The sequence below is a fragment of the Scyliorhinus torazame genome, chromosome 7 (genome assembly GCF_047496885.1).
Source record: "Scyliorhinus torazame isolate Kashiwa2021f chromosome 7, sScyTor2.1, whole genome shotgun sequence".
NCBI lineage: Eukaryota > Metazoa > Chordata > Chondrichthyes > Carcharhiniformes > Scyliorhinidae > Scyliorhinus > Scyliorhinus torazame.
The window spans coordinates 57,644,775-57,672,377 of record NC_092713.1 but is presented as its reverse complement, the minus strand read 5'-3'; the positions used below and the strand labels follow the sequence as shown (position 1 = coordinate 57,672,377).

The 27,603-nt window shown below is 50.6% G+C and overlaps 1 protein-coding gene across 6 annotated transcripts in view; it reads left to right on the top strand.

Moving 5' to 3' along the window:
- Positions 1–27,603, top strand: part of slc6a9 (solute carrier family 6 member 9) — a 305,594-nt gene that overhangs the window by 251,048 nt on the left and 26,943 nt on the right. For all 6 annotated transcript variants that reach the window (XM_072510757.1, XM_072510758.1, XM_072510761.1 and 3 more), the window contains 4 exons: positions 15,733–15,865; positions 19,478–19,612; positions 21,840–21,943; positions 25,362–25,599. In XM_072510757.1, coding sequence (XP_072366858.1) covers positions 15,733–15,865; positions 19,478–19,612; positions 21,840–21,943; positions 25,362–25,599 — 610 coding nt within the window. The remainder of the gene's footprint in view (positions 1–15,732; positions 15,866–19,477; positions 19,613–21,839; positions 21,944–25,361; positions 25,600–27,603) is intronic.

The window sequence follows — 27,603 nt, the reverse complement described above, 5'->3', positions numbered from 1 at the left end:
GCTGTCTCAAGGCGCCGAGGTCCCAGGTTTGATCCTGGCTCTGTGTCACTGTCCGTGTGGAGTTTGCATATTCTCCCCATGTTTGCATGGGTTTTGCCCCCACAACGCAAAGATGTGCAGGCTAGGTGGATTGGCCACACTAAATTGCCCCTTAATTGGAAAACATAATTGGGTTCTTTAAACTTTAAAAAAATTAATCTGAATTCTGGCCAACTTTTTTTCCCGCACCTTAGCCCTGGGGGAATTGAATCTCATTATAATGTCGTTCCTACTCACTGCTCAAGCTGGAAGAAGTGCACTCTGCAACAGTGAGCAAACCGAGGTTTGAACCTGGAATCTTCTTGGTGGTTGGCTGCACACCATGAAGTTCATTTGCCAAGCAAGGCATTAGACCGATTTTATTGCAGCTTCAGTTTTCAAAATTGCTATTGAGAGGGACAGTGATAGTAGAATGGTTAGTTGTTCACCTAGTTTCTTGTTGATTACTGCCTGGGAGCTAGGATTGTAGTGAAGTCTAAGAATGTGACAAGAGAATATAGATGCCATGCGATCATGCAAATTGACCTTCTGAAGCAGCACTGTTTCCCCGCTTCATGCACACATTAAATAATTGTTTTTTTAAAAACCCTTCTGTACTACGCACAAAATAAAATGTTCCCTGGCATCTGTTATTACATCTCTGTCAATAGAGATCAAAATGTGCTTTGCGAGCAAGTCTGGCATCTTTTGTGATGAGCATACTGCACCCTCGATGGCAGCAATAAGATGGGTACTCAGCCTGCCTGGGGTAATCACAGGCACAAACTTGTGTTGTGCTGCATGCATGCTGAACAGTATGCGACCCCAATAGCGATTCTGTCAAAGGTATGTGAAACAGGCTTCCTCACTACTGCTGTGTAGCCAAGAACTGTGCATATTATTACCCTAGAAATAATAGCTGAAATGAAAATGCCTTTTGCATATTCAATAGGCTACTTTGAGACTTTGAGACAATGAACAACAGTAATTAGTGCATTCTAAACTGGAGAGAAGAATTGTAAAGGAATCTGTCACTGATAAGTAAAGCAGGACAATGTTTCTAAATCAATGCTAACTGAAAGCATGAGAGATTAAAATTTCCCGACTGATTTGCAGCTATAAATAAGTTGCTTTCTGTCAACAGCTATTCAGCAGCAGGAAGTAATAGTGTGTCTTTTTAAGAGGTTTTGTGTGCACCACAAGAATGAAGGGAAGCTGTTGTTCCGCTGAAACATTTCCCTACCATTAATCTATCAAATCATTCAGTCAGATTAAGGTTGAACAGCAGTTTGCTTTGGAGATTATTTACTGATCTCCATTCTTTGTTTGTCTGAAATCAACCAGGGAGTAATTGGTCTATTTATTTGAGTGCTACCAATGCCCCTTGAGTTCCAAAATGGTGTCCTTAAGCAAGCACATATTTATGCAGCGGTTCGCACCATTTTGATAGTCATTAGCATTAATTCAGTGAACGCCCACTAGAAGTATACAGAGAGGCAGTGTCCCACACTTCACCCAGTGACCTCTCTTAACTTCACACAGCTGAACCCATTTTCAACCGCAGAAAGTTCCCCCTAAAGCACAATTTTAACAGATCATCAGCTGCTTGCAAGTTAGTTGTTATTTGTTCTGTCTGCTCCTACAATTCTGAGTGTTTGGTGCTTTTCATAGTTGTTTCAAACGTCTAGCAGGAGTGGTGTGGCAGGAGCTCAAGGATTTTTTTTTTGCTGCCTTCAAGTTTCTGAACAAACTGATTGCTGCCAGATTGTTGTACACCAGGAAATACTCTCCTTTGAATATAGCTTAACTTGGAGAATGAAGAGAGGCAATACAGAGCAGGAAGAGGGAGGATGAACTGCGGGAGAAGGACATTTGGCAGGAGGCCATATCTACCTTGGCTGTTCAGGGAGCAATTCTGCTCCAGTGAGAAACAGTGCATGAGACATTTGTACTTCACTAAAGACATCTTCACAGAAAGCTACCATCTGTTGCAGCCGCAATTACAATCTCACAACAGGGCAAGGATCACATTACCAGTAATTGTGAAAGTACCTATAGTTGTTGCGAGGGACTAAGATCTTCCACTATATATTTTTATAAAATATATGGATATGTTCATTTCTATTCTAAAATTTAGAAACTGAGGAAAGATCATTAAAATGGTTGAAACTATGGACCCCTGAATGCCACCTGGCAGTTTTAGGGAAACCCATGTATCATTATCTCTGAGGAACCACTAATGGCCCCCCTTGTGGACTGCATAGCCCAACCTCAAAGAGAGCTATTCAAAACCCATCTGCATTTCATCACCCATGCTGACCACAAGGAGATGGGTTGTCTGCAACCTTCCTTTCGATTCCTAATGCTGAGGCAATTAACAGTCTTCGGAAACTAGACGATGGATACATTTTCTTTGTCAAAGGCGGGGTGGAGAGGTAGGAGGTCATGTGACATGGGCCTCTGGCTTGTGGAACAAGTAATATTGCTTTGCTGAACTGCCGTTTACCATCTAACTGGCAGTCTCACAGAAAAACAGCTTTGCCCAGGTTGAACAGTTGGCCCCATCTACATAGCTTCTGCTGGAAATTCTGTACCATCGCCTACAAGACGGATTCATCTCCGTGTGCCTATCTTATTGTGTGAAGTGAACACCAGCAGAAAAGTGAAACACACAGCATCGGTTTTCAGGCCGCTGACCCCTAACAAAGAACAAACAAAGAACAAACAAAGAACAAAGAAATGTACAGCACAGGAACAGGCCCTTCGGCCCTCCAAGCCCATGCCGACCATACTGCCCGACTAAACTACAATCTTCTACACTTCCTGGGTCCGTATCCTTCTATTCCCATCCTGTTCATATATTTGTCAAGATGCCCCTTAAATGTCCCTATCGTCCCTGCTTCCACTACCTCCTCCGGTAGCGAGTTCCAGGCACCCACTACCCTCTGCGTAAAAAAACTTGCCTCGTACATCTACTCTAAACCTTGCCCCTCTCACCTTAAACCTATGCCCCCTAGTAATTGACCCCTCTACCCTGAGGAAAAGCCTCTGACTATCCACTCTGTCTATGCCCCTCATAATTTTGTATACCTCTATCAGGTCGCCCCTCAACCTCCTTCGTTCCAGTGAGAACAAACCGAGTTTATTCAATCGCTCCTCATAGCTTATGCCCTCCATACCAGGCAACATTCTGGTAAATCTCTTCTGCACCCTCTCTAAAGCCTCCACATCCTTCTGGTAGTGTGGCGACCAGAATTGAACACTATACTCCAAGTGTGGCCTAACTAAGGTTCTATACAGCTGCAACATGACTTGCCAATTCTTATACTCAATGCCCCGGCCAATGAAGGCAAGCATGCCGTATGCCTTCTTGACTACCTTCTCCACCTGTGTTGCCCCTTTCAATGACCTGTGGACCTGTACTCCTAGATCTCTTTGACTTTCAATACTCTTGAGGGTTCTACCATTCACTGTATATTCCCTACCTGCATTAGCCCTTCCAAAATGCATTACCTCACATTTGTCCGGATTAAACTCCATCTGCCATCTCTCCGCCCAAGTCTCCAGACAATCTAAATCCTGCTGTATCCTCAGACAGTCCTCATCGCTATCCGCAATTCCACCAACCTTTGTGTCGTCTGCAAACTTACTAATCAGACCAGTTACATTTTCCTCCAAATCATTTATATATACTACAAAGAGCAAAGGTCCCAGCACTGATCCCTGTGGAACACCACTGGTCACAGCCCTCCAATTAGAAAAGCATCCCTCCATTGCTACCCTCTGCCTTCTATGGCCTAGCCAGTTCTGTATCCACCTTGCCAGTTCACCCCTGATCCCGTGTGACTTCACCTTTTGTGCTAGTCTACCATGAGGGACCTTGTCAAAGGCCTTACTGAAGTCCATATAGACAACATCCACTGCCCTACCTGCATCAATCATCTTAGTGACCTCCTCGAAAAACTCTATTAAGTTAGTGAGACACGACCTCCCCTTCACAAAACCGTGCTGCCTCTCACTAATACGTCCATTTGCTTCCAAATGGGAGTAGATCCTGTCTCGAAGAATTCTCTCCAGTAATTTCCCTACCACTGAAGTAAGGCTCACCGGCCTGTAGTTCCCGGGATTATCCTTGCTACCCTTCTTAAACAGAGGAACAACATTGGCTATTCTCCAGTCCTCCGGGACATCTCCTGAAGACAGCGAGGATCCAAAGATTTCTGTCAAGGCCTCAGCAATTTCCTCTCCAGCCTCCTTCAGTATTCTGGGGTAGATCCCATCAGGCCCTGGGGACTTATCTACCTTAATATTTTTTAAGACACCCAACACCTCGTCTTTTTGGATCACAATGTGACCCAGGCTATCTACACCCCCTTCTCCAGACTCAACATCTACCAATTCCTTCTCTTTGGTGAATACTGATGCAAAGTATTCATTTAGTACCTCGCCCATTTCCTCTGGCTCCACACATAGATTCCCTTGCCTATCCTTCAGTGGGCCAACCCTTTCCCTGGTACCCTCTTGCTTTTTATGTACGTGTAAAAAGCTTTGGGATTTTCCTTAACCCTATTTGCCAATGACGAAGGAGGTATTCCCTGTGAAGGAATACCTCCTTGGACTATGATTCGGGACTCTGTAAACCATTTGAAACAATATTTCTATGCTCTGTGGCCTCTACGCTGCAAATGTTTTATTTTCTCGAACCCTCCCGTTACAGTTTGAATGTAGAGGCGACATTGCAACTGTCCCTTCGTATTTTGAGTCTCTGCAAAAAAACTAACCCTTTGAGTTCATCCTATCTCAGGAATGCATAGGGGCTATTAAAAGAAATAGCAGCAAAACCGAGGGGTTGGAAAATATGCCACTGCTCATAAAGAGGGAAAGAAATCAAAACACCTTTTTACTTATGGACGTGTGGTGAGAGGAGAAGTTAGTGCTGTTTAAATTAACCCCACCCCCCTCCTGTCCGTAATCTGGTGAACTTTTATCTCTTTAGGTCCTTCTAAGTAGGAATAGGAGATATTTTGTACTGTATTACAATGGAGCTCACTGAGCCTCTCCACAACAAAGAGAGATAATTAATTCCAACCCGCCAGAGAGAAGCAAGATGAGTGAGCATGTGGCTTTCCTAGGATTGCAGCCATGGCGCAAGGTGCCATTGCCTGCATGCACATCGCTTTGTGTGCTCTGGATGTCAACTCTTTCCCATAATGGAACAGGAAGTGTCCCACTCAGTCAATGTCCATCTGCTGTGTGACAATGGGCAATGTGGCAGGTCAGAGCCCAGTATCCTGGCAGGAGTCATGATGCCGTCATTCTGCAGCAGTCCACCGTGCCAGCTGTCTGTATGCCAAAGAGTGGCTAGTGGGCGGCAAGGGCTAAGGCTGGTGACACAGCTGAGATTTCACGTTGCCGTTCTGAAACCATGCTTTCACGACCCAGACTGCTCAGGGGGAGCCCTGCAGTACTTAGCAGAGGGGCTGTTTAAACTTGTTGTGCTCTGTTGTTTGATGTGCTACCATGCCATCATGAGCGATGGTTCTTGCCACCAGCTATACAGCAAGCATCTGAGTTGGAGGAGGCCAAAAAGGAGAAGAGAAGAAAATTAGGAGGGAGAAGCAGGGGGGATGAGGAGTGTTAGACAACCCCTTTCTAATCAGGCTACCTGTGAAGAACCCATCTGAACGCAACATCAATACCTGCAGCATTACCTATTCACCAACAGCCACACAATGTCCCTCTCTGTCACTGACCATCATGGCGTTCAGTTAGCCACAATGCAAACATTAAATCAGCCACAAAATAATATTTGAAATCAAATTTGTAAACAAAATCATGCCATATTGTATGTAAACATCACTAAATCGTCCTTGTGCATTCCCTGAGTACATGCCCTCCATGTACATTCATCATCTTTGTATATTCTATTCATTTCAGTCCTCTCTGTTCCTTTGCCTGGCCTATTGCTCCTAACGCTGCCCCAGTGACTGTAAAAGGGCTGGTGAAAGGATGGTGACTTTCAGTGGAAGAGGCTGCAGATGTTCTTTGAGGACAAGCTTAAGCAACTCCAGGCTGCGGACTACACCATCAATCTCAGCTGACAGGCAGCAGCAGGAATGACTAACTAGTTGTGGTAATCTGTTGGGAGCACAGATAGCTGGATTGCTGTGTCACGCTGCCTGCAAGACCTTGTGCACAGTGATGTCCTGATCGCAGCAGTTTGAGCTTTCATAGCAACAAGCTGAACTTGCCTGACAATAACCTGGGGCAAAATTCTCCGTTATCGGCGGAAACTCCGCCGATCGGCGCAAAAAACGGCGCAAATCCCACTTGCGTCACGTCATAAAAATGGGCCGATAGTCTGCGGCCCGAAATGGGCTAGCAGCGACGTAACGGGATCCGCGCTTGCGCAGTGGTTCACGCCGTGCAGCGTCATACGCGCTGCACGGCGTGACGGCTCATAAGGCCGCGCAGCTCCCCCCCACCCGACCGGAACAGCCGACCGCAACACCCGACTTGATGGCTGGCCGTCGCTCAGCCCCGAGGTTCGAGTCACGCGATGTGGAGGCGCTCCTGGATGCGGTGGAGCAGAGGAGGGACGCCCTGTATCCCGGGCACGGCCGCAGAGTTGCCCCACGCCACAGCCGGCGTCTGTGGAGGGAGGTGGCAGAGGCCGTCACCGCTGTGGCCCTAACACCACGGACAGGCACCCAGTGCCACAAGAAGGTGAACGACCTTGTCAGAGCAGGCAGGGTGAGCGTCCCCCATATCCCCCATATCCCCCCATATCCCCCCTCCCCCATATCCCCCCTCCCCCATATCCCCCATATCCCCCCTCCCCCATATCCCCCCTCCCCCATATCCCCCTCCCCCATATCCCCCCCTCCCCCATATCCCCCCTCCCCCATATCCCCCCTCCCCCATATCCCCCCCCTCCCCCATATCCCCCATATTCCCCCCTCCCCCATATCCCCCATATCCCCCCTCCCCCATATCCCCCCATCCCCCATATCCCCCCCCTCCCCCATATCCCCCCTCCCCCATATCCCCCATATCCCCCCTCCCCCATATCCCCCCCTCCCCCATATCCCCATATCCCCCCTCCCCCATATTCCCCATATCCCCCCCTCCCCCATATCCCCCCTCCCCCATATCCCCCATATCCCCCCTCCCCCATATCCCCCCCATATTCCCCATATCCCCCCTCCCCATATCCCCCCTCCCCCATATCCCCCCTCCCCCATATCCCCCATATCCCCCTCCCCATATCCCCCCTCCCCCATATCCCCCCTCCCCCATATCCCCCATATCCCCCCTCCCCCATATCCCCCCCTCCCCCATATCCCCCCTCCCCCATATCCCCCATATTCGCCCCTCCCCCATATCCCCCATATCCCCCCTCCCCCATATCCCCCCTCCCCCATATCCCCCTCCCCCATATCCCCCATATCCCCCCTCCCCCATATCCCCCCCTCCCCCATATCCCCATATCCCCCCTCCCCATATTCCCCATATCCCCCCCTCCCCCATATCCCCCCTCCCCCATATCCCCCATATCCCCCCTCCCCCATATCCCCCCTTCCCCATATCCCCCATATCCCCCTCCCCCATTTTCCCCATATCCCCCCCTCCCCCATATCCCCCCTCCACCATATCCCCCATATTCCCCCCTCCCCATATCCCCCATATCCCCAAGTGAATCCAGCCCTAACCTTAACCTCTGCAATGCACGCGCAACCGATGGCGTGCATTCATATACCTGCCTAACACTGTTGCCTTTTACCCCTGCCACCACCCCCCCCCCCAGGAGAAGCGCGCACACAACAATAGGGAGCATGTGAGGACTGGAGGAGGGCCCGCTGATGAGAGGCCACTGACCGTACACGAGGAAAGGGCCCTGGAACTGGCTGGCGGACCTGAGGACCGGGAGGTTGCTGATGCAGAGGTCGGGGCCCCACGAGCAAGTGAGCCACCAACAGCCCGTCCCCATATTCCCCCTCCCCTATATCCCCCTCTCCCGTATCACCTGATCACTGCCTGATGTCTAACCATGCATACTTCATTGTGTATCGCAGGACCAAACGTCCAGGCACCCATCCCCGCAGATGCAGACCGCCCGCAGGATGCCCCTCGGAGACCACGGGAGACGGAGAGACCCGCACCCTCCAGCATGCGACGCCCGCAGGATGCCCCTCCGAGACCACGGGAGACGGAGAGACCCGCACCCTCCAGCATGCGACGCCCGCAGGATGCCCCTCGGAGACCACGGGAGACGGAGAGACCCGGACCCTCCAGCATGCGACGCCCGCAGGATGCCCCTCGGAGACCACAGGAGACGGAGAGACCCGCACCCTCCAGCATGCGACGCCCGCAGGATGCCCCTCGGAGACCACGGGAGACGGAGAGACCCGAACCCTCCAGCATGCGACGCCCGCAGGATGCCCCTCGGAGACCACGGGAGACGGAGAGACCCGAACCCTCCAGCATGCGACGCCCGCAGGATGCCCCTCGGAGACCACGGGAGACGGAGAGACCTGGAGCAACAGGGAGACGACACCCCCGTCACGTGCGGGAGCGACCACCCAGCGATGAGGGGGGCAGCCACAGGCCCCCGTCACATCCGAGCCAGGACACCACTACCCAGGACACCACTATCCAGGACACCCCTACCCGGGACACCACTACCCAGGACACCCCTACCCGGGACAGCACTACCCGGGACAGCACTACCCGGGACAGCACTACCCGGGACAGCACTACCCAGGACACCCCTACCCGGGAAGACGAAAGACGGGACAGTGACTCAGAGTGGATGGGTGGAGACGAACCCCCACCCCAAAGTGCCATGGACTCAGAGTGGGACGAAGAGCACGACACAACGCCACTGCTGTCACCAACACCCTCCACCATCGCAGAAACACTCACCACGGTTGGGCACTTTAGTGATGAGGCGTCTGGTACACTCACTGGTGCGCACAACACAGCCGTCCCGGTACAGCAGGTGGAGGTAGGAGCAGCAGAGGGACCGGGCGGTCGGAGGGCAGCCCAGGCCAAGCGAACATCTGCCGCCCAGATGGATCCCGGGTTCCTGCAGTTACCACACCCACACATAGATCCGATGCAACCACCGACACGGAGACGAGCGAATAGGGTGACGGGTGGCTTGCGGCGGCTGCGGTCGCAGGTGGAGGAGTCCACCCGCGTCCAGGAGCTGGGAGTGGTCCCGGTCATGCGTGCCACCCAGGCTGACACCGCACGGGTGGCGTCCGCGGTGGAGGCAATGGGTGCGACGGTGTCAGACATGGGGAACGGTTTGCGAGGCCTGGGGCCTTCCGTGCAGGCGGCGTCTGTGGCCCAGGAAATGGCTGCCCTCTCACAGGAGGCCATGAGCCAGTGCCAGCGCCAGATGGCAGAGGCGCTCAACGCCATAGCCCAGTCTCAGCAGGCCATGGCCCAGTCTCAGCAGGCCATAGCCCAGTCTCTGCAGGCCATGGCCCAGTCTCTGCAGGCCATGGCCCAGTCTCAGCAGGCCATCGCTGAGGGCATCGGCGCCAGTGGCCATGTGCGAGCTGGCGTCGCACTGTCGCAGACAGGGTTCGACAACCCCCTGGGCTCCATGGCTGCAAACCTGCAGACCCCTGTCGATACCAGCACGGGCCTCCAGGACTGGCAGCGCCAGATGTCGGGGGCGCGTCGGATGGCCAGTCCGTTCGCATCCCCCACCCATGTAGAGGCCTGGGGGCCATCGGGCACCCCGAGGGAGGAGGAGGTGGTGTGGTCCGTCCCGGCTCCCTCTGTAGGGGAGGTCCCGGTACACCGCGACACCTCGGACTCCCCCCCTTCCGTCCCAGGTGCATCGGGTGGGCAACGGGCAGGACAGGCTGGCAGCTCGCCATCCCAGTCGCCCGGGCCGCAGCCTGGCCCATCTAGGCCAGGACGCCCCAGGAAACGGCCGCCAAAGGGATCCAGTGTCAGAGGGCAGGAATCACAGGAGTCCACCTCCAGTTCTGCTGTACCGTCTGGGGAACCACGTAGACGTAGTCAAAGGGCCCGTAAGGCCAAACAATTAGACACTGAGTAAGTTGGCACGGGTGCAGGGCACAGATGAGTTTTAGGCGCTAGGGCACGTGCATGAACTCCTTTGGTTATTAAAGTCAATGTTACACCTACCGAAGCTGCCTTTGTGCTCTGTCCAAAGTGTGCGGGGGTGTCATGTACGTTGAGCGCAAGTGTGTGTGTGAGGGGTGGTCTTACCTCAGCCCCAGGTGAGTCTGCCCCCTTCCCCCTGGGCCGCCATCAACATCCCCCGGGCAGAGGACGGGACCGTGCGCTGCAGTGTCACAGCCGCATGCAGGGATGGTCCGGGTGGATGGTGGTACTGTGGCCATGGGTCAGACATAGTCCAACGATGTAGAGCCAGGAGCTCATCGGAGGCGGGTTGTCATCATTCTCCATGGCCTGCGATAGACACGCGTCCACCCGCAACTGGGTGAGCCCGGCCCGTTGTGCCGCCGGTGGATCGGCAATTGGGAGTGGGGGGGTGGTGTGCATGCGGGTGGGGTGTGTGGGGTTGGGGAGGGGGGTGATGGTGCTGGGTGGATGGATGGGTGGGGGGTGTGGGTGGTCGGCTGTTGTCATGGTGTGCGGTCTGTGGCCATACTACCCGATTCCCACGCCCATCTAGTCAGTGAAGCGGGCGTCTATCAGTCTGTCCCGTGCCCGCTGGGCCAGCCGGTAACGGTGGACAGCCACCCGTCTGTGTCTACCCCGTCTGCCCTGACCATTGCCCCCATCCCCCTCATCTGGGGAGGACTGGGCCTCTTCCTGCTGCTCCTCCACTCCGCCCTCCTCTGCCTGCGGCACATCGCCCCTCTGCTGGGCTATGTTGTGCAGGACGCAGCACACCACAATGATGCGGCCGACCCTATCTGACCGATACTGGAGGGCGCCCCCAGAGAGGTCCAGGCACCTGAAACGCATCTTCAGCACGCCAAAGCACCTCTCGATCACTCCCCTTGTCGCTACATGGGCATCATTGTAGCGGTTCTCCGCCTCATTGCGTGGCCTCCGTATAGGCGTCATCAGCCACGATCGCAATGGGTAGCCCCTGTCGCCCAGCAACCAGCCCCTCAGCCGGGGATGGCGTCCCTCGTACATGCCGGGGATGGATGACCGCGACAACACGAATGAGTCGTGTACACTGCCTGGGTAACGGGCGCAGACGTGCAGGATCATCATGCGGTGGTCGCAGACCACCTGTACGTTCATCGAATAGGTCCCCTTCCCCCTTCCTATTAGTGAACACGGCCCTGTTATCTGCAGGTGGCCGCACGGCGACGTGCATCCCATCGATCGCGCCCTGGACCATGGGGAAGCCGGCAATGGCAGAGAAGCCCACGGCCCGGGCATCTTGGCTGGCCCGGTCCACGGGGAAGCGGATGTAGCGGTGCGCCATGGCATAAAGGGCATCTGTCACTGCCCGGATGCACCGATGCACCGATGTCTGCGATATGCCGGACAGGTCCCCACTCGGTGCCTGGAATGACCCCGTTGCATAAAAGTTCAGGGCCACCGTAACCTTGACGGACACGGGGAGAGGGTGTCCCCCGCCAGTGCCACGCGGTGACAGGTGTGCGAGCAGGTGGCAGATGTGTGCCACGGTTTCCCGGCTCATCCGGAGTCTCCTCCTGCATTCCCGGTCCGTGAGGTCCTGGTATGACTGCCGGGGCCGGTACACACGGGGCGCCCTCGGGTGCCTCCGTTGCCGTGGGGCCGCGACGTCCTCCTCCCCCTCCTCGTCCTGTCGGTCAGGTGTCCCTCCAGCCTGGGCGGCTGCCGCCTGCCCCTCTGCGGCAGCCTGCGCCGCCTCTCTGGCACGCTCCTCCTCCTCCTCCTCCTCCTCCTCCTCCTCCTCATCCAGGGCAACATAGACATGAGCGGCTGCCACCACGGCGGCCAACATCGCTGGATGATCTGAAAACATGACGACCTGGTGGGGGGGAGGGGAACGACGACATGTCATCATTGCCCATATCCCCTCCTCCCCCCAGCCAGGTGGCATGGACCGCATGGGTCCAACTGTTGGAGGCTGGCACCTGGCCAGGTGGACCAACTCATTTGCCCTCCCATCACCCACCCCGGCACGGACCCCCTCCCCAACCCCCAACCTCCACCCCGGCACGGACCCCCTCCCCAACCCCCAACCTCCACCCCAGCACGGACCCCCCCCCAACCTCCACCCCGGCACGGAACCCCTCCCCAACCCCCAACCTCCACCCCGGCACGGACCCCCCCCCAACCTCCACCCCGGCACGGACCCCCTCCACAACCCCCAACCTCCACCCCGGCACGGACCCCCTCCCCAACCTCCACCCCGGCACGGACCCCCTCCCCAACCTCCACCCCGGCACGGACCCCCCCCCCCCCAACCTCCACCCCGGCACGGACCCCCTCCCCAACCCCCAACCTCCACCCCAGCACGGACCCCCCCCCAACCTCCACCCCGGCACGGAACCCCTCCCCAACCCCCAACCTCCACCCCAGCACGGACCCCCCCCCCCCAACCTCCACCCCGGCACGGACCCCCTCCCCAACCCCCAACCTCCACCCCGGCACGGACCCCCTCCCCAACCCCCAACCTCCACCCCAGCACGGACCCCCCCCCCCAACCTCCACCCCGGCACGGAACCCCTCCCCAACCCCCAACCTCCACCCCGGCACGGACCCCCTCCCCAACCTCCACCCCGGCACGGACCCCCTCCACCCCGGCACGGACCCCCCCCCCAACCTCCACCCCGGCACGGACCCCCTCCCCAACCCCCAACCTCCACCCCGGCACGGACCCCCTCCCCAACCCCCAACCTCCACCCCGGCACGGACCCCCTCCCCAACCCCCAACCTCCACCCCGGCACGGACCCCCTCCCCAACCTCCACCCCAGCACGGACCCCCCCCCAACCTCCACCCCGGCACCCAACCCCTCCCCAACCCCCAACCTCCACCCCGGCACGGACCCCCCCCCCCCCCAACCTCCACCCCGGCACGGACCCCCCCCCCCAACCTCCACCCCGGCACGGACCCCCTCCCCAACCTCCACCCCGGCACGGACCCCCTCCCCAACCTCCACCCCGGCACGGACCCCCCCCAACCTCCACCCCGGCACGGACCCCCTCCCCAACCCCCAACCTCCACCCCGGCACGGACCCCCTCCCCAACCCCCAACCTCCACCCCGGCACGGACCCCCTCCCGGCACTCCCCCGGAGCCCAGCCTACTCTAACCACCCCCCCCCCCCCCCCCCCCGGCCGCACACACACACAAGCCGAGACACACCTCTCCTCAGGCAATCAGTCTGCGGCCACGCCATTTCCTGCCCAGAGCCAACCCCCCAGGCCGTCACTCACCTCCTCGCTGGTCGGCGTGAGCCTGGAGCACCGGGTCACGCCGATGAAAAGGAGGTTTGATTGACGTCGACGTGAACGGTCATCACGTCGACGGGACTTCGGCCCATCCGGAAGGGAGAATAGCGGCAGGCCGAAAATCGGCTGCCTTGCGCAGACCCGTGACATTCTCCGCGGCAGCGGCGCCATTAACGCCCCGCCGACTTTTCTCCCTTCGGAGACTTCGGCGGGGGCGGGGGCGGGATTCACGGCGGCCAACGGCCATTCTCCGACCCGGCGGGGGGTCGGAGAATGACGCCCCTGATCTTTCAGTGCTGCATTCAGGCATAGCATGGCTGCTGCTTGTGATGCAAAGGAACTTGCAAAAGTGGCCACCAGACATTGCATCATGGTTGATTTCACAAGTGTGCAAATGAGATTTTGGTCACCACTTTCACACTTGTCTGAATTAACTCCCAAGTTGTGCGTACTGCTCTCTGCCAAATTGGTGCTGGGCTCCGCCATGCTCATCCTCCAACATTGACCAAAATGTGATTGCCTGCACATTCCCTAATGCACCAAGCATTTCTTTATGCATATACTATCAGCATTTCTCTGTAGGCTGCCCCATCAGTGTGCTCATCTGACTTCTCTGCAGCAGAACCCCTTTGTGACTTTTCCCTCAACATGCATGTCCCCACATTGGTTGCAGCCTACTTGTGCCCTTGTTTCACCATCTGCGGATCCTGCCTCCACCAAAACCTCTGGGTAGGTGCAATGTCAGTATTGGAGCTGGTGGATGCAAATGCGAAATGAAGTGGCGGCACGATATCTTCATCATCACTTTCTTAATGGAATTCCTTCGCTGCCTGCTTAAGTTGCATCTCTTGTCTATCTGATAGGAGAAAGACAGCAGGGTAAGATTGGGATGTGGGGAAAGGGGGGAATTAAGCGATGCATGCTTACACCAACTTCATATGTATTAGAATGGGGTGAGGTGGAGGTGGAATGTGAGAAAGAAGATTAGGTATGAACATGCTGTCCTCTTCATTGTTTTTATCCCACTGTTGGCCATGGCCTCAGCAATGGGTGTTCCAGCAATGGAAGCACTGCCTCCTCCATGCAGGCACGCCAGTCTCTCTAGTTAGCTCCTGCTGCCTTCCTGCGGCACGTTGCCCTGCAAGAAAGAGGGAAGTGTGTCAGTGAATGTCACGCAGTCTGTTTGACTGATGTGCCAGTCATGACTGAATAGCTTGCAGTATGCACAAGCTATGAGATGTGGCTGTGAGGCCTTCTCTGATTGCTAAGTATATGAGGGTGAGCTGAAATATATGAAAAATGTATCTTAACAGTAATGGATAGAGATTCTTGGTGGGTGAGTGATGGGGATAAGCGGTGGCTGAGACCACCAGGCCAGTTAGTGGGATATGGCATCTGAAGATGTATTCACTGACCTTAACCACTCATGTGAGATCATTGAGCTTGTATTGGATCCAAGTCTTTGAGACTTGAATCCGTGTGTTGACTATGTGTCTGAAGGGTCTCTTTCCTCCTCACCCCACCTAAGTTTACACAGGCGACTCTCCTAAGATCTACAGTGCAGTGTCTAAAACGATACAGCCTGCTCTTTCCCCGGCTACATCATTTCTCACTCTTTTCCCAGGCCAAAATACCTCAAACCATAATCTTCAGTAACTGGTCCAGCCACAATACACTTCCCCTTTAAAAGCTACCACTTCAAGATAGCTTTAAGTGGTGCTAGGCTCTCACATTGTTATTTAATAGGAATCCAGCCCACAAAATATACTTTTGTGGCCTTAATGTAGTTTTCTTTGATGCTGACAAATGTATTCACCTCCTGTCCTCATGAATTTTTACAGTATTTCATCTGGTACGGAGAATCCAGCCATCAGTATTCGCTTCCTTTTTTTGTAATTTAGAGTACCCAATACTTTTTGGTTTCAATTAAGGGGCAAATTTTTAGCGTCGTGTAGCCAATCCACCTACCCTGCACATCTTGAGGTTATGGGGGTGAGACCCACGCAGGCACGGGGAGAATATGCAAACTCTACACGGACAGTTACCCAGGGCCGGGACCGAACCCGGGACCTCGGTGCCGTGAGGCAGCCGTGCTAATCACTGCGCCACCGTGCCACCCCAGGTATTTGCCTTCTATTAGGATATTTGTCTTCCTTTGTTTTTCTTCCAAAAATCCCAGTTTTCTGTAGAGATCGAAACCAAGGTAAGTTATAGAAAGGTCTAGCATGAATTTGGAGGAGGTGAATACAGTTTGACAGTTTTGAAATATGTACTGACTATGATCATATTTGTTGACAGTTATTACGTGCTGAAGCTGTCCGATGGGATTGGAAACTTTGGGGAGGTTCGCTTACCATTGCTGGGCTGCCTATTTGTGGCCTGGGTTGTGGTCTTCCTCTGCCTCATTAAAGGGGTCAAGTCGTCGGGAAAAGTAAGTGTCCTGCTGTTTTTTTACAAATACACAATTGGAACAATGTGAATGGAAGCTCTGGTCAAAGGTGGCTGGAACTGAGTAAAGATTGAGAATTGGAGTAATTGCGGCTACTACAGAGGGAAGTACTAGTTTTTCCAGATTACAAGTGATTTCCCAAATTACAACAGCAGCCTCCCTTACAGACCACAATCCCCTGTTATTGCGTTACGAGGGATGAAGTTTCGAGGCTTCATCACAGGTGGAATTTAATGTTGCCAACATTGGCTCCGCCCACCTGTTGGAGAACCTGTGGAAAATCCGTGTCTGGTTTCTTAAGCTGGCCAGTTAAGGGCCCACCCCATGATTCAGGACCCTGGGGGCTGAAATCGCGCCAGCCAAAAGCTGGCAGCCAATCAGAGGCTGGCAGCTCCCCATTGTCGGCAGTGCCACCGGGTGCAGTGGCTGCTGCCAGTAGTGCTGCAGGGTTAGTGATTGTCGTCGACACCTGGACTCAAGTGAGTGAGGGCAAGATATGGGTCACGGGGAGGGGGAGTGAGGTGGGACTGGAGGCAAAGAGGCAAGGGGGTGCCTTTCAGCACCCACCTCCCTTTCCCGATTCTGGGAGCCTCGATCAGGCACTAATTTCCCTTGAAAAAGGAGACCCCCTGCAGAAGGCCACAGGCAAACATGACAGAGTTTGCCTGGTGGCCTTCAGGAGGCACGGGAAAGCCGTGCCAATCATACTTAAACCCTGAGCCACCACTAAATGCTCAGGGATAATTGATTTCAAACAGCTCAATAATGAGTCTAATTGACAACCCATGCGAATGCAAGTTCCCTCCATGGGCCCATTCCCACCTCCAGTTTAATTGCAGGGGGTTGGGTGATTGACACGCAATTTAGTGGGCCCGGCGACCATTTATTCTGCTGCAAAGGGACAGATTAAATCTAGTCCAAAGAATTCACTACTGGGTACTGATGGACAAAGCAAACCGTTCAGACACCTCTTCCCAGCAGTGCTTCCAGGAAAACAGAGCATTTCTCCATTTTAACCCTGCAACATTTCTCCCCTGAACTACAATACCAATAGGTAGATATAACAAACTTTTCTGGCATTTAACATGCAATCAGTTGATTTCTTATATATTACTAGGATTGATCTGGTTTCTACCAATATTCTCACCACACTCAAAATTGGATCTCGCCCCCCAACATCAGAAGAACGTTACTGAGAAAAAGAAAAAAAATAGCCAGTGACTACTTTTATTCAAATCAAAAGATGTCCCACATTGCCAAATATCTTGTGGTAATGCCAGTTCAAGATATGGGCTGTGAGAATATCCAAATCTTTCTGTGAAATGTAGGCCCAGAAACTTCAGTTCAAATGAGGAGATTAAAATGCTCAGTCCACATCTTCAAACACCCAGAAACGCCAACTGTCAATCAATTCAACGTTATATGCTCAAATTAGTTCCTATAGTGAGAGGTACCAGAATCTCAGCAGTGGATCCTCAAAGGATCCAACTTAAGTCTGAGCTGGGTTAGATACAGGTTCTGAATAGAGGCAAGGTGATTCGTCACAATCTGAGTTATCTGTCCTGATATGAAATAGGCAACCCACGATTGTCTGCACATTGTACACTCCAGCTGATGTTCCTTGAAGAAGAAAAATGGGTGGGGTGTATCATGGGACAGCCAATTCAATGTCACCCAATTTACCTCATTGTCTAAAGAGAGAGAGTGGAAGGAAGTCAACTGCAACTATGAGGACAAGAACAAATTAATCTTAAAAGGGAGTAAAGATTAATTAATAAAAGTTAATGTATTGTGAGCCTTCTCCACAGCTAAGCAGTAGCCACTCTCTTCCAAAACTTAGGGTTCAGTAACCCAACATCCCTCCTAGTTAGCAAGTTGGTCTCTTGACCAATGGTGAGAGATTTGAGGAACAAAATAAGTAGTTGAGCAATGTTCTCTGTTCATCAGTTCCAACAGATTTGCAAAAGCCAAGCACTTCTGGAGCAGATTTAGCAAATTAATTCTCCCAGTTTAGAAGGTGTGGGGACCCAAAGTGCAGTGCTGGAGGTGTATCAGTCTTTGGCCATACCCAACAAGTAGAGGGATCTTGCAGCTTATGCCAGTGAGGGAAATGTCTGTAGGATGGATGAGCAAAATGACACTGTGATACAGGAGGCCATTCAAGGTGGGGTGGGGGTGGGGGAGTGAAAAATAATGTGGTAGTGGTAGTCAGGGCGACACATGGTGGCTGTATGTTCTGAAGATGCCAGGGGCCAAGGGTAAGGATATCTCCTCACAGCTGGAGATGAAATGAGAGGGCAAAGACCCAGTTGTCATGGTCGACGTAGGAATCGTTGACATAGGTAGAACTTGGAATAAGGTTCTACTGAGAGTTTGATGTTGAAATTAAAACACAGAACTTCACAGGTATTCAGAGGAAACTGGATGACCTTGTACGCACACAGAAAATTGCCTTGTGGGTGCACCAAGCAATGAGTAGAGCAAGTGGTATATAAGTCTATTATGAAGGGATTGGATTATAAGAATGAAGAAGTCTTACTACAATCATAGCGGGTTTTGATGAGACCACACCTGGTACACCACACCACACTATGTTCAATTTTAGTTTCCTTGCCTCAGAAAGGATACACCTGTCTTTAGAGGGAATGTAATAACGGTTCACTAGATTGATTCCTGGGTGAGGGGGTTGTCCTATGAGCAGAGATTGAGTGGACTAGGGCCAGAATTCGGTGACCTCGCCTGCGGCTGGAATTCTCCTGTCCCGGTGTGTTTTGGTTGAGCACAAAATTCTCCATTGTTGTTGGCAGTAGTGACGGGTCAAACGGGTTTGGAGAATCCTGCCTAGGCCTACATACCCTGGAGTTTAGGAGAATAAGAGATGACCTCATTGAAATATGTAAAATTCTTAAAGGTTTGATAATGTAGATGTTGGCCGAATGTTTCCCTTGGCTGGCGAGTCTAGAACTAGGGTCAGAGTCGCAAAATAAAGGGATGGCCATTTAGGGCTTAGATTAGGAGAATTAATTTTATTCGAGAGGTTGTAGATCTTTAAAATTCTTTACTGCAGAGAGTTGTTGATGCTCAGTTATTGAGTACATTCAAGTCACAGATCAATAGATTTTTGGATATTAAAGGAATTATGTGGGGATAATGCAGAATGTCAGAGTGAAACGAGAAGATCAGCAATGTTCTTAAGGGGCCACTCCTTCCAACTCCTGTTTCTCATGTTTTACGTCAAAGCTTTACAAAGCACAGTAGCTCACTCATAGAATTTACCCATAAATTTGTCCATTTAAAAAAAAATGTTACTTTAAAACCAATTTGAGTCCCTTTTTATATTTTAAAAACCAGGAGCAACTTCACTCCTCCACGAATCAGGGTTTCATTCCACTTATTTTTTTGTAACCGGGCAAGGCCTTGCTGAACCTAAATTTCCTGGTACGGTTTTTGTTCAACTGCTCTGCTTCATTCCATTATTGCTCGCATAAAACCAGCTAGTCAAGGAATGGTAATCAAATAATAATAATAATAATAACCTTTTATTGTTTAGTATTGTCAGACCCAACGTGAATATTGAATGTGTTCTTTTTCTAGGTGGTGTACTTCACAGCAACTTTCCCATATGTGGTGCTGACAATTCTGTTCATCCGTGGAATTACTCTGGATGGAGCTGTCACTGGCATCAAGTACTATCTCACGCCTCAGTGGGACAAGATTTTAGATGCAAAGGTGTGTCGATTGTGGCTTGACTAGAGTCCAGGCAGAAAAGTACTGTGTTCCTGAAGATTAGGTGGTGGCATTATGCTGTGTTCCTTTGGCGAGTGTAGGTAGTGTCCCTGCCTCTGATCCAGAAGCTCTGGGTTCGAGTCCCACCCCAGGACTCGATGGTCAAGGCAGGTGCCTTTTTAATACAGCCAAACAGGTTGAGCGTCAACCTGCAAATCCTTCCAAAATGCCAATGGCTGGCGGTAAGAGCGGGAGCGACTCGCTTGATGTGGAGTGGCGTCTCTCAAGCTCTAAGCCTCTGGCATAGACTAGCGACCTGTTCCGGTCTATGGAAATTGTCAAAGTCTATCTTGGTGCACCACTAGGTGCGAAAAGAGAATCGGGGTGGGATTTCCCATGCAACCCGTCGGCATGAACAGCCGGAAAGTTCTGGCCCTGGAATTGGATTATGTTATGTGGCTTTGTTACAAATTCCCAGTGTACCATGGGGGATGTGGGGTAGATGGTTCAGGACAGAGATGAGGAAAGATGTCTTTACCCAGAGAGTGGTGAGCCTGTGGAATTCACTACTGGAGAAAGTAGTTCAGTCCAAAGCATTGTGGGTGGGATCCTCTGTTCAGACAGGCAGCCAATGGAGTTTCCCATGCCGTCGGAAAACCCGCGGGCTTGGATGCGCTGCCAGCGAAGCAGAGGATCCCGCAGCATATGTTTTCAAGAAGCAGTTAGATATAGCACTTGTGGCGAAGGGGATTAAAGGACATGGGGGGAAGACGGGATCAGGCTATTGAATTGGATGATCAGCCATGATCCTAATGAATGGCAGAGCAGGCTCAAAGGGCCGAATGGTCTCCTACTCCTATTTTCATAGTTTCTATGAAAGGGTCAAGTAGAAACCAGGTGCTACCTCACAGGGAGAGAGAAGTGAAGAACCAATTACAACCAGCTCTACCTTTGCGGGTTGTCCAGCATCCCATTATAAAAACAAACAGTAGTTGGAAATTCTACACACCATCGAATCATTTGGTAGAAGAAAGTATTATGACCTTGATTCCCTTAATTATACCTAATCTCAGACTGATTATTGAGATCAGGGAGGATGCTAAACAGAGTTTAGGCAAAATAATGGATGTATTTCCACCTTCAGTAGGGGGAAAAGCTGGGAAGTAGTGGGTTGTTACGGTAGCACAGTGAGGGCAGCACGGTAACACAGTGGTTAACACTGTTGCTTCACAGCTCCAGAGCCTCGGGTTCGATTCTCGGCTTGGGTCACTGCGTGGAGTCTGCACGTTCTCCCCGTGTCTGCGTGGGTTTCCTCCGGCTGCTCCGGTTTCCTCCTACAGTCCAAAGATGTGCAGGTTAGGTGGATTGGCCATGATAAATTGCCCTTAGTGTCCAGAAAGGTTAGGTTGGGTTATGGGGCTAAGGGAGGTTTGGGCATAAGTAGGATGCTCTTTCCAAGGGCCGGTGCAGACCCAATAGGACAAATGGTCTCCGTCTGCACTGTAAATTCTATGAAATCTATGAAACACTACCAGGATCTAAGGGCCAGTACTGTGCTCTACTGTTCTATGTTCTATATGAAGCTGTGTACAACTTGGAGCTGATCTGTTATCACCATTTGCAGTCCTGCTGAAGTTCAAAGATTCCACCCCTTTTTGGGAAATAATTCAACCAGGGGTACTCCTACCATAGTCCAAGCGACAGGTACAGACTGTCACCAACTGATGGTGGTAAAGTTTCTTTGCTGTAATGCTGGGATAGCAATGCCACACTAGGTAAATAGATACACTCAGGTGGTTTACACATTAGAAATGGGAGGGAATGTATTTTTTTAAAACTTGTGTGGAAAAAATTGATACATCCTACCCGGATAATGAACTAACATCTGTGTGGATATCTGCAGCACATCTAGAAAATAGCTTGTAGGGAAAATTTCTCAGAATCACAGTTCTCACAGATTGTTAAGCAAATGAATATCTTTAAAATATTGGGCGGGATTCTCCGTCCCCGCCGCACCCGTTTTCCAGTACGGCGCACCCCCCACCGGCATTGGGATTCTCCGTCGCAGCAGCCAGCCAGTGGGTTTTCCCATTGTGGGCACCCACACGCCACTGGGCAATCTGCGGCCATGAGTGCACTACCGGCAAAACAGAGGACCCCGCCGAGTAAGTACCGAGCCCGTTATGTTTTGTAAAATGTTAATAGTTGTCTGTTTTGCATTCGATTCCAGGTCTGGGGTGATGCTGCTTCCCAAATTTTCTACTCCCTTGGATGTGCGTGGGGTGGCCTGATAACCATGGCATCTTACAACAAGTTCCACAATAACTGCTACAGGTTAGGGAATGAAAACAGCTTTTTTCTTTAACTCCTTATGTAATCCACTTTAGCATTTTATTGTTCGTGACTTTCTTCATGGAATGGTTTACATTTTCTGCCTGTTTTAGTGCCAAGACAAGCTAAACATCTTGATCCAAACCCAAATAGTGGCCAGTTTCAATTATATAAGTTCAGATGAGCATGGCCAACAACTTTTCCACTGTTGGACTGTGTCAAGGGCTGGGCTGGAAAAGGAATACTGTACAAACAAGTCCCTTCATTACAAGAGTGTTTATATACATTGTGGTTAACATCAAAGCAGGGTAACGGAAATGCATTCCAGCATGAAGGAAAACATAGATCATCAATCCACCAAGAACCTGTCGCTGAGGTAATAAAACTGCCAATCACTGGCTAATGCAATGCATTGCTGTGTGAAATTGAATGAAAGATTTGCATTTTAAAATCTGTCATGGGATTTCAAGCAGACCAAGGCAGGCCAGCAGCACGGTTCAATTCCCGTACCAGCCTCCCCGAACAGGCGCCGGAATGTGGCGACTCGGGGCTTTTCACAGTAACTTCATTTGAAGCCTACTTGTGACAATAAGCGATTTTCATTTCAAGTGTACTTGACTTTCGAGGAAGCCTCTGACACTTGTAACAGCTGCTGCTTTAAACATTTTTATCTGAGGCATCAGACGTTGGGAAAGGGTCAGCAGATGTTGGGAAAGGGTAAGTGAAAATGCAATGATATTTCACCCTACTGCCTGGACTGCTCTTCAGCTTTCAGGCAGTGATCCCTGATGGGGGTCTCCGATGGGAGGCATCAGTGAGCGAGGGTCGGGACACCCTCATGCGTGCGTGCTTTACGGGGGTTGGTGACACATTATTTCCGTGCTGGTGGGGGGGGGGGGGATGCTCCTACTTGCCAACGGACGGGGCAGGGTAGGGTTTGAGTTGTGGGGGGAAGGGGGGCCAGCTGCCAGACCTCAATATTAGGCCGATAGCTCAAAATGTCGGCCCAATACCGGAGTCGGACAGAATCCCGCGAACTCTCCTCCATGCATAAATTTGCATGGAAAAGGAGAGAGAATTGCATCTGGATGCCGCTCCTAGTACCAACAGCGACTAGGAGCGAGTCTCTGCCGGCAGGAACACATAGGGTTCGATTTAACTAAATGGGAAAAAAGTCCCATAGCGAGAGCAATTAGCCGCGTGTTTCCCAGCACTCGCGACACTGAGAAACACAAGTCTATAAAACACGACTCGTGTTTGATAAGGAACTTCAACGGGAACACACGGCCGAGGCCGCACATAGCCTGTTTTGTACATTGAGGAGCTCTGCTTGCCGGAACTCCTCAGTGTAGCAAGAGATCAGGATGCCATTTTTAAATGATGTCCTGATCTCCGAGGCCTCTGAAGCACCTCACGATCCCCCCAAGCCCCAATGCACTATGGGAGGATCACCAGACCCCACCAAAACTTGCCCCCGGCCCGATCACACCTGTGCAGAAAATTCCAGCATGGCACCTTGGCAGTGCCCCTGCCAGATGGCAGTGCCACTAGGGAACCTTAGCAGTGTCAGGCTTGCACCAGCAGTGTCAGGGTATCACCCTGTCCAAAGAGCATGTACCTGGGGGCCTCCAATCTCCTGCGAGACCCCCACTAGTGGTGTTCCGTCTTGTCACCATTTGTGGAGACCAGTACAGAACAACGATCGCCCGAGGTCTCCGAGCCAAGGGAGATTTATCCCACGCCTCAAGTAACTCAGGAATCTGCATATTGAATTGAGACTAGCTGTCTCGCTCTAATATGCAGATTTGCTAAAACGTGGGCAATGGGCTGGATTCACATCGCAACATCTCAAGAGATTGCGTTAGATCTCGCGAGGCGTTGCGAGCCGGGTTGATCCCAGGAGCGGGATCTCCTGGCAAATATCAGCCACGCTGCACTGTGGTGAGCTGCTTTTCAGGCTCAGCGTGGCCATTAAATCACGCCCTTAGTCTTCAGAATGAAGAATCCAACCCATACTGTCTCAAGCTGTCTATCCTTTTAGCCCTCGGATTCCTCAGGTTACAATACAGGTGCTGACTCTACTTTAAACAGCCCTCCATTTCCTGCATGCCTCTCAGTTTCCAAAGGTTAGCTACCCTGACAGCCCCGATTCCCCAACCTCCCCAGCTCTCTCATAAGTGCTTCTGAGCAAGGAGGCCAATCTGGCTACATTGCTTTCAAAACAAAACGCAGTTTTGCCATTCTTTTGGCAGTCAATTTAACCTGGACTCCATTAATCAGGTTCTCCTCTCCTGTGTGGAGGCAAGTACCCAATCAGTTTACCAAACTCTGTACAAAAACCGTGGCCCAAATTTTCTCGGAGTTGGGACAATTTAAAACTGGAGGGCAGGACCCAATTCTTGGATTCCCACCCCTATTCCCAGTGACCCCAATTTTCACTGAAGTTGGATAAGAGTGCGAGTAGCAAGCCTGCATCGTGCACTCCCATCAGGCTGGCCCCATGGCCTCATTATGTATGCTTGGCTGTGAGTTCAGAACAATAAAAGCATTACCTTAGCAGAGGGCTCGGTTTCGACAATTGAAGTGAACTTGACTTTGATGAACATTCTTAAGTGGTTATAACAAGTTATTCTTTCCATGATCTCCTTTGTCAATATCTCAATGTTTATTTAGACAAGAGGTTCATTAAGAGGTGTAAAGTGTTTTATGGCTCAGTTATTGATACGATAATGATCAGCCATAATGACACTTTTAGAGGATTCTATAAACAAAGATTTTTCAAACAAAGATTTGTGAACAGGTGTTTCTTTCTCTCAACAAATGTGCACATGCCATTGTAATTATATGGCTCATTGATTATGTATGCCGTGCAAGTTGGGTGAACCAGCCTGCCTTGGCATTCACCCACCCCCATGGCCATTGCCACTCTGCTTCCGGCTGGCCTGGATCCACCATAAACCTACCTCCTGGCCAGAGAAAAGATTGTGAGTATTGAGCACATTTGACCAAGATGGATCTATCAAGTTGGGAAATTTTCTGACTTGAGCAAACCACCTTGGTTGCAAGTGTGGCCTGGTGTCCTGGCTGAGAACAGGGATGGTATCCACTGGCCCATTGAAAGCCCCTCTGACCACCTCTGCCCATGACTTGTCTTGTAAGGGGAGGGCAAGGTTTGATCCCTATTAAGGTGTTGAAGAAATTCTGAGGAGTGGTTGAAACAATGTGCCATTTTCTAGGGGTCCCACCATCCCTGAAGGGGGACTATCATACGCAAAGTTAAATTTCAGAACTGCATCTAATTTGCGGTATAGTTTTAAGTAATGGTGTTTGCAAGAGGGCAGTTTGATGCTGAATTCACTGAGTTCTTTCATTCTTTAAATCTCACCTTCATCTTTTACTGTTTCCCCTCTCACTGTTGCAGGGACAGTATCATCATCAGTATCACCAACTGTGCGACCAGTATTTATGCTGGGTTTGTCATCTTCTCCATTCTTGGATTCATGGCTGCACACCTGGGAGTCGACGTGTCAAAAGTAGCAGACCATGGTCCCGGACTGGCCTTTGTGGCATACCCAGAAGCCCTGACATTACTGCCAATCTCACCTTTCTGGTCCCTTCTCTTTTTCTTCATGTTGATTCTGCTGGGCCTGGGCACACAGGTAAGAGACATTTCCCAATTTGTTTCCCTGAATGGCAGTTTTCAGTCAGAATAAAGAATTGACAGACTCATGAAAACTGCATTGAATAAAACACCTAAGGGCAAGCGCTCCGAGGTTTGCCTTTCTCTTTGACTTTGAGGGCTGCAGAAGCTTCGAAGAAATTCAGTCATTTGGCCTTATTGGAAAGTAAAACAAGGCTGTATTGCATGATGCCACAATCCCAGCTGATGTTAATATTGGACAAGTCAGATACCAGGATGAAACCTGGCTTGTTAGAGCCCAACTTTGTATTTTTTTTGCAGAAACTGTGGAGGAAAGTTACTGAATAAATTCACAGGAGTTTACTGATGAACTTTTAACATAAAGAATAAAACATTTATTAAACATGGTAAAATGAACTATATTACACCAGACAAAATGGTTGGAACGATCCAAAAACAAACACAAGAAAATGATTCAAACTCACACTATTCCTTTTATCCCAGGAACCCCCTTATAGACGCAAACGCCCAGTGGAGATTTACCGCTATCTCAACACTATCTTGTTTGGGCTAGGCCAGTTGCCAACAATTTTCTTCCAGTGAAACTCTGAGCATTCGCTAGATGCTTTTTCACTAACTGGTATCTCTTCCTGAGATATCCAAAATTGCATTCTGAACTCACTGTTACTTCAACTGCAGAACAAAAACATGAATTCCCTAAACTCAGTTCCGAACCAGCCTTGCAGGATTTCTTACTAGAGAGCATAGACCTCCTGTCTTGACTCTCTGACACACACAACCTGAACCTTTCTGTGTCATTGGACCCCTGTCGCTCGGCAACAGCACAGTTTTTTCTGCTGTTTGTGTTTTTTCCCCCAAATCACTAAACTGCTGACCTCTTGGCAACCCATTTCTTCACTGCAACGGTCGTAAAACCTCATTAAAAATGCTTGTGTAGAAACAAATCCAGAAAACTTGACCTTTATGCTAAGAGGCCCTCCAGACCTCCCAGAACCAAGCTCACAAAATAACTTAATGAAACCGAATCCATGTTCCACCTTTCTTAACACACAAATATAAATGTAAATTAAACTTAAAGTTATACATTGTTCCTAACATTGGTTTGAAAAAACAAGCTGTCAGACCCAGTCTGTTTTGCCTGAAATCAATGCTCCAATCTTGAATTTTGAGAATACCATTGTTATTGGAAATGATGCCATATATTTGGCAAGTGAATTTCAACAGAGATAAACGTGAGGTATTACATTTTGTAGAGGAAATAAAAGGGTCACATATTGCTTGGAAAATAAGAACCTAAAGAAGGTTGTTGAGGAAAGGGATGTTGGAGTATAAATACACAAATTGCTATAAGTAGCGGCACAGGTTAATAAGGCCATAAAAAGACCTAACAGAGGTGTTGAAAATTACAAAACATTTTAATAGAATAGACATGGAGTAAGTATCTCCACTTATGGGAAGAGTAAAATTAAGAGGCTATCAGTATATATTAGTCACTAAGACATCAAAGAAGGAATAGAGAAGAAACGTCTTAACCCTGAGAGCAGTGAGAAGGAGTAGTTGAAGTTGAATAGTTGAGTAGTTGATTGGATGCATTTAAGGGAAGCTAGATATGTATTTGATGGAGCAGGGAAGGGTTAAGCTGATTAGAGTTAGATGAGGAAGCATTGAAAGAGGCTTAAGTGGTCATTAATGCCAGCATAGGCTAAATGGGCTGAATGGTCTTTTCTGTACTATATACTCTATGTAATAAATACCATGACGTCATTTTCAAATAATGTTTAATTTTTCATGACATTAACACATCACATTCGTATTGAGATTGCTGTTCTTTTATAAAATTAAATCATTTTACGAGAAACTTGAAATAAATCTAAGAATTGTTGAGAACGTTTACATTTTCAGTTCTGCATCAAAAACAAGAGACTACTCATCTTCATAATTTACCACCTATTGCATCAGAATATTGTCTATATAATTGTATGTATGGAAAATGTCTTATGAC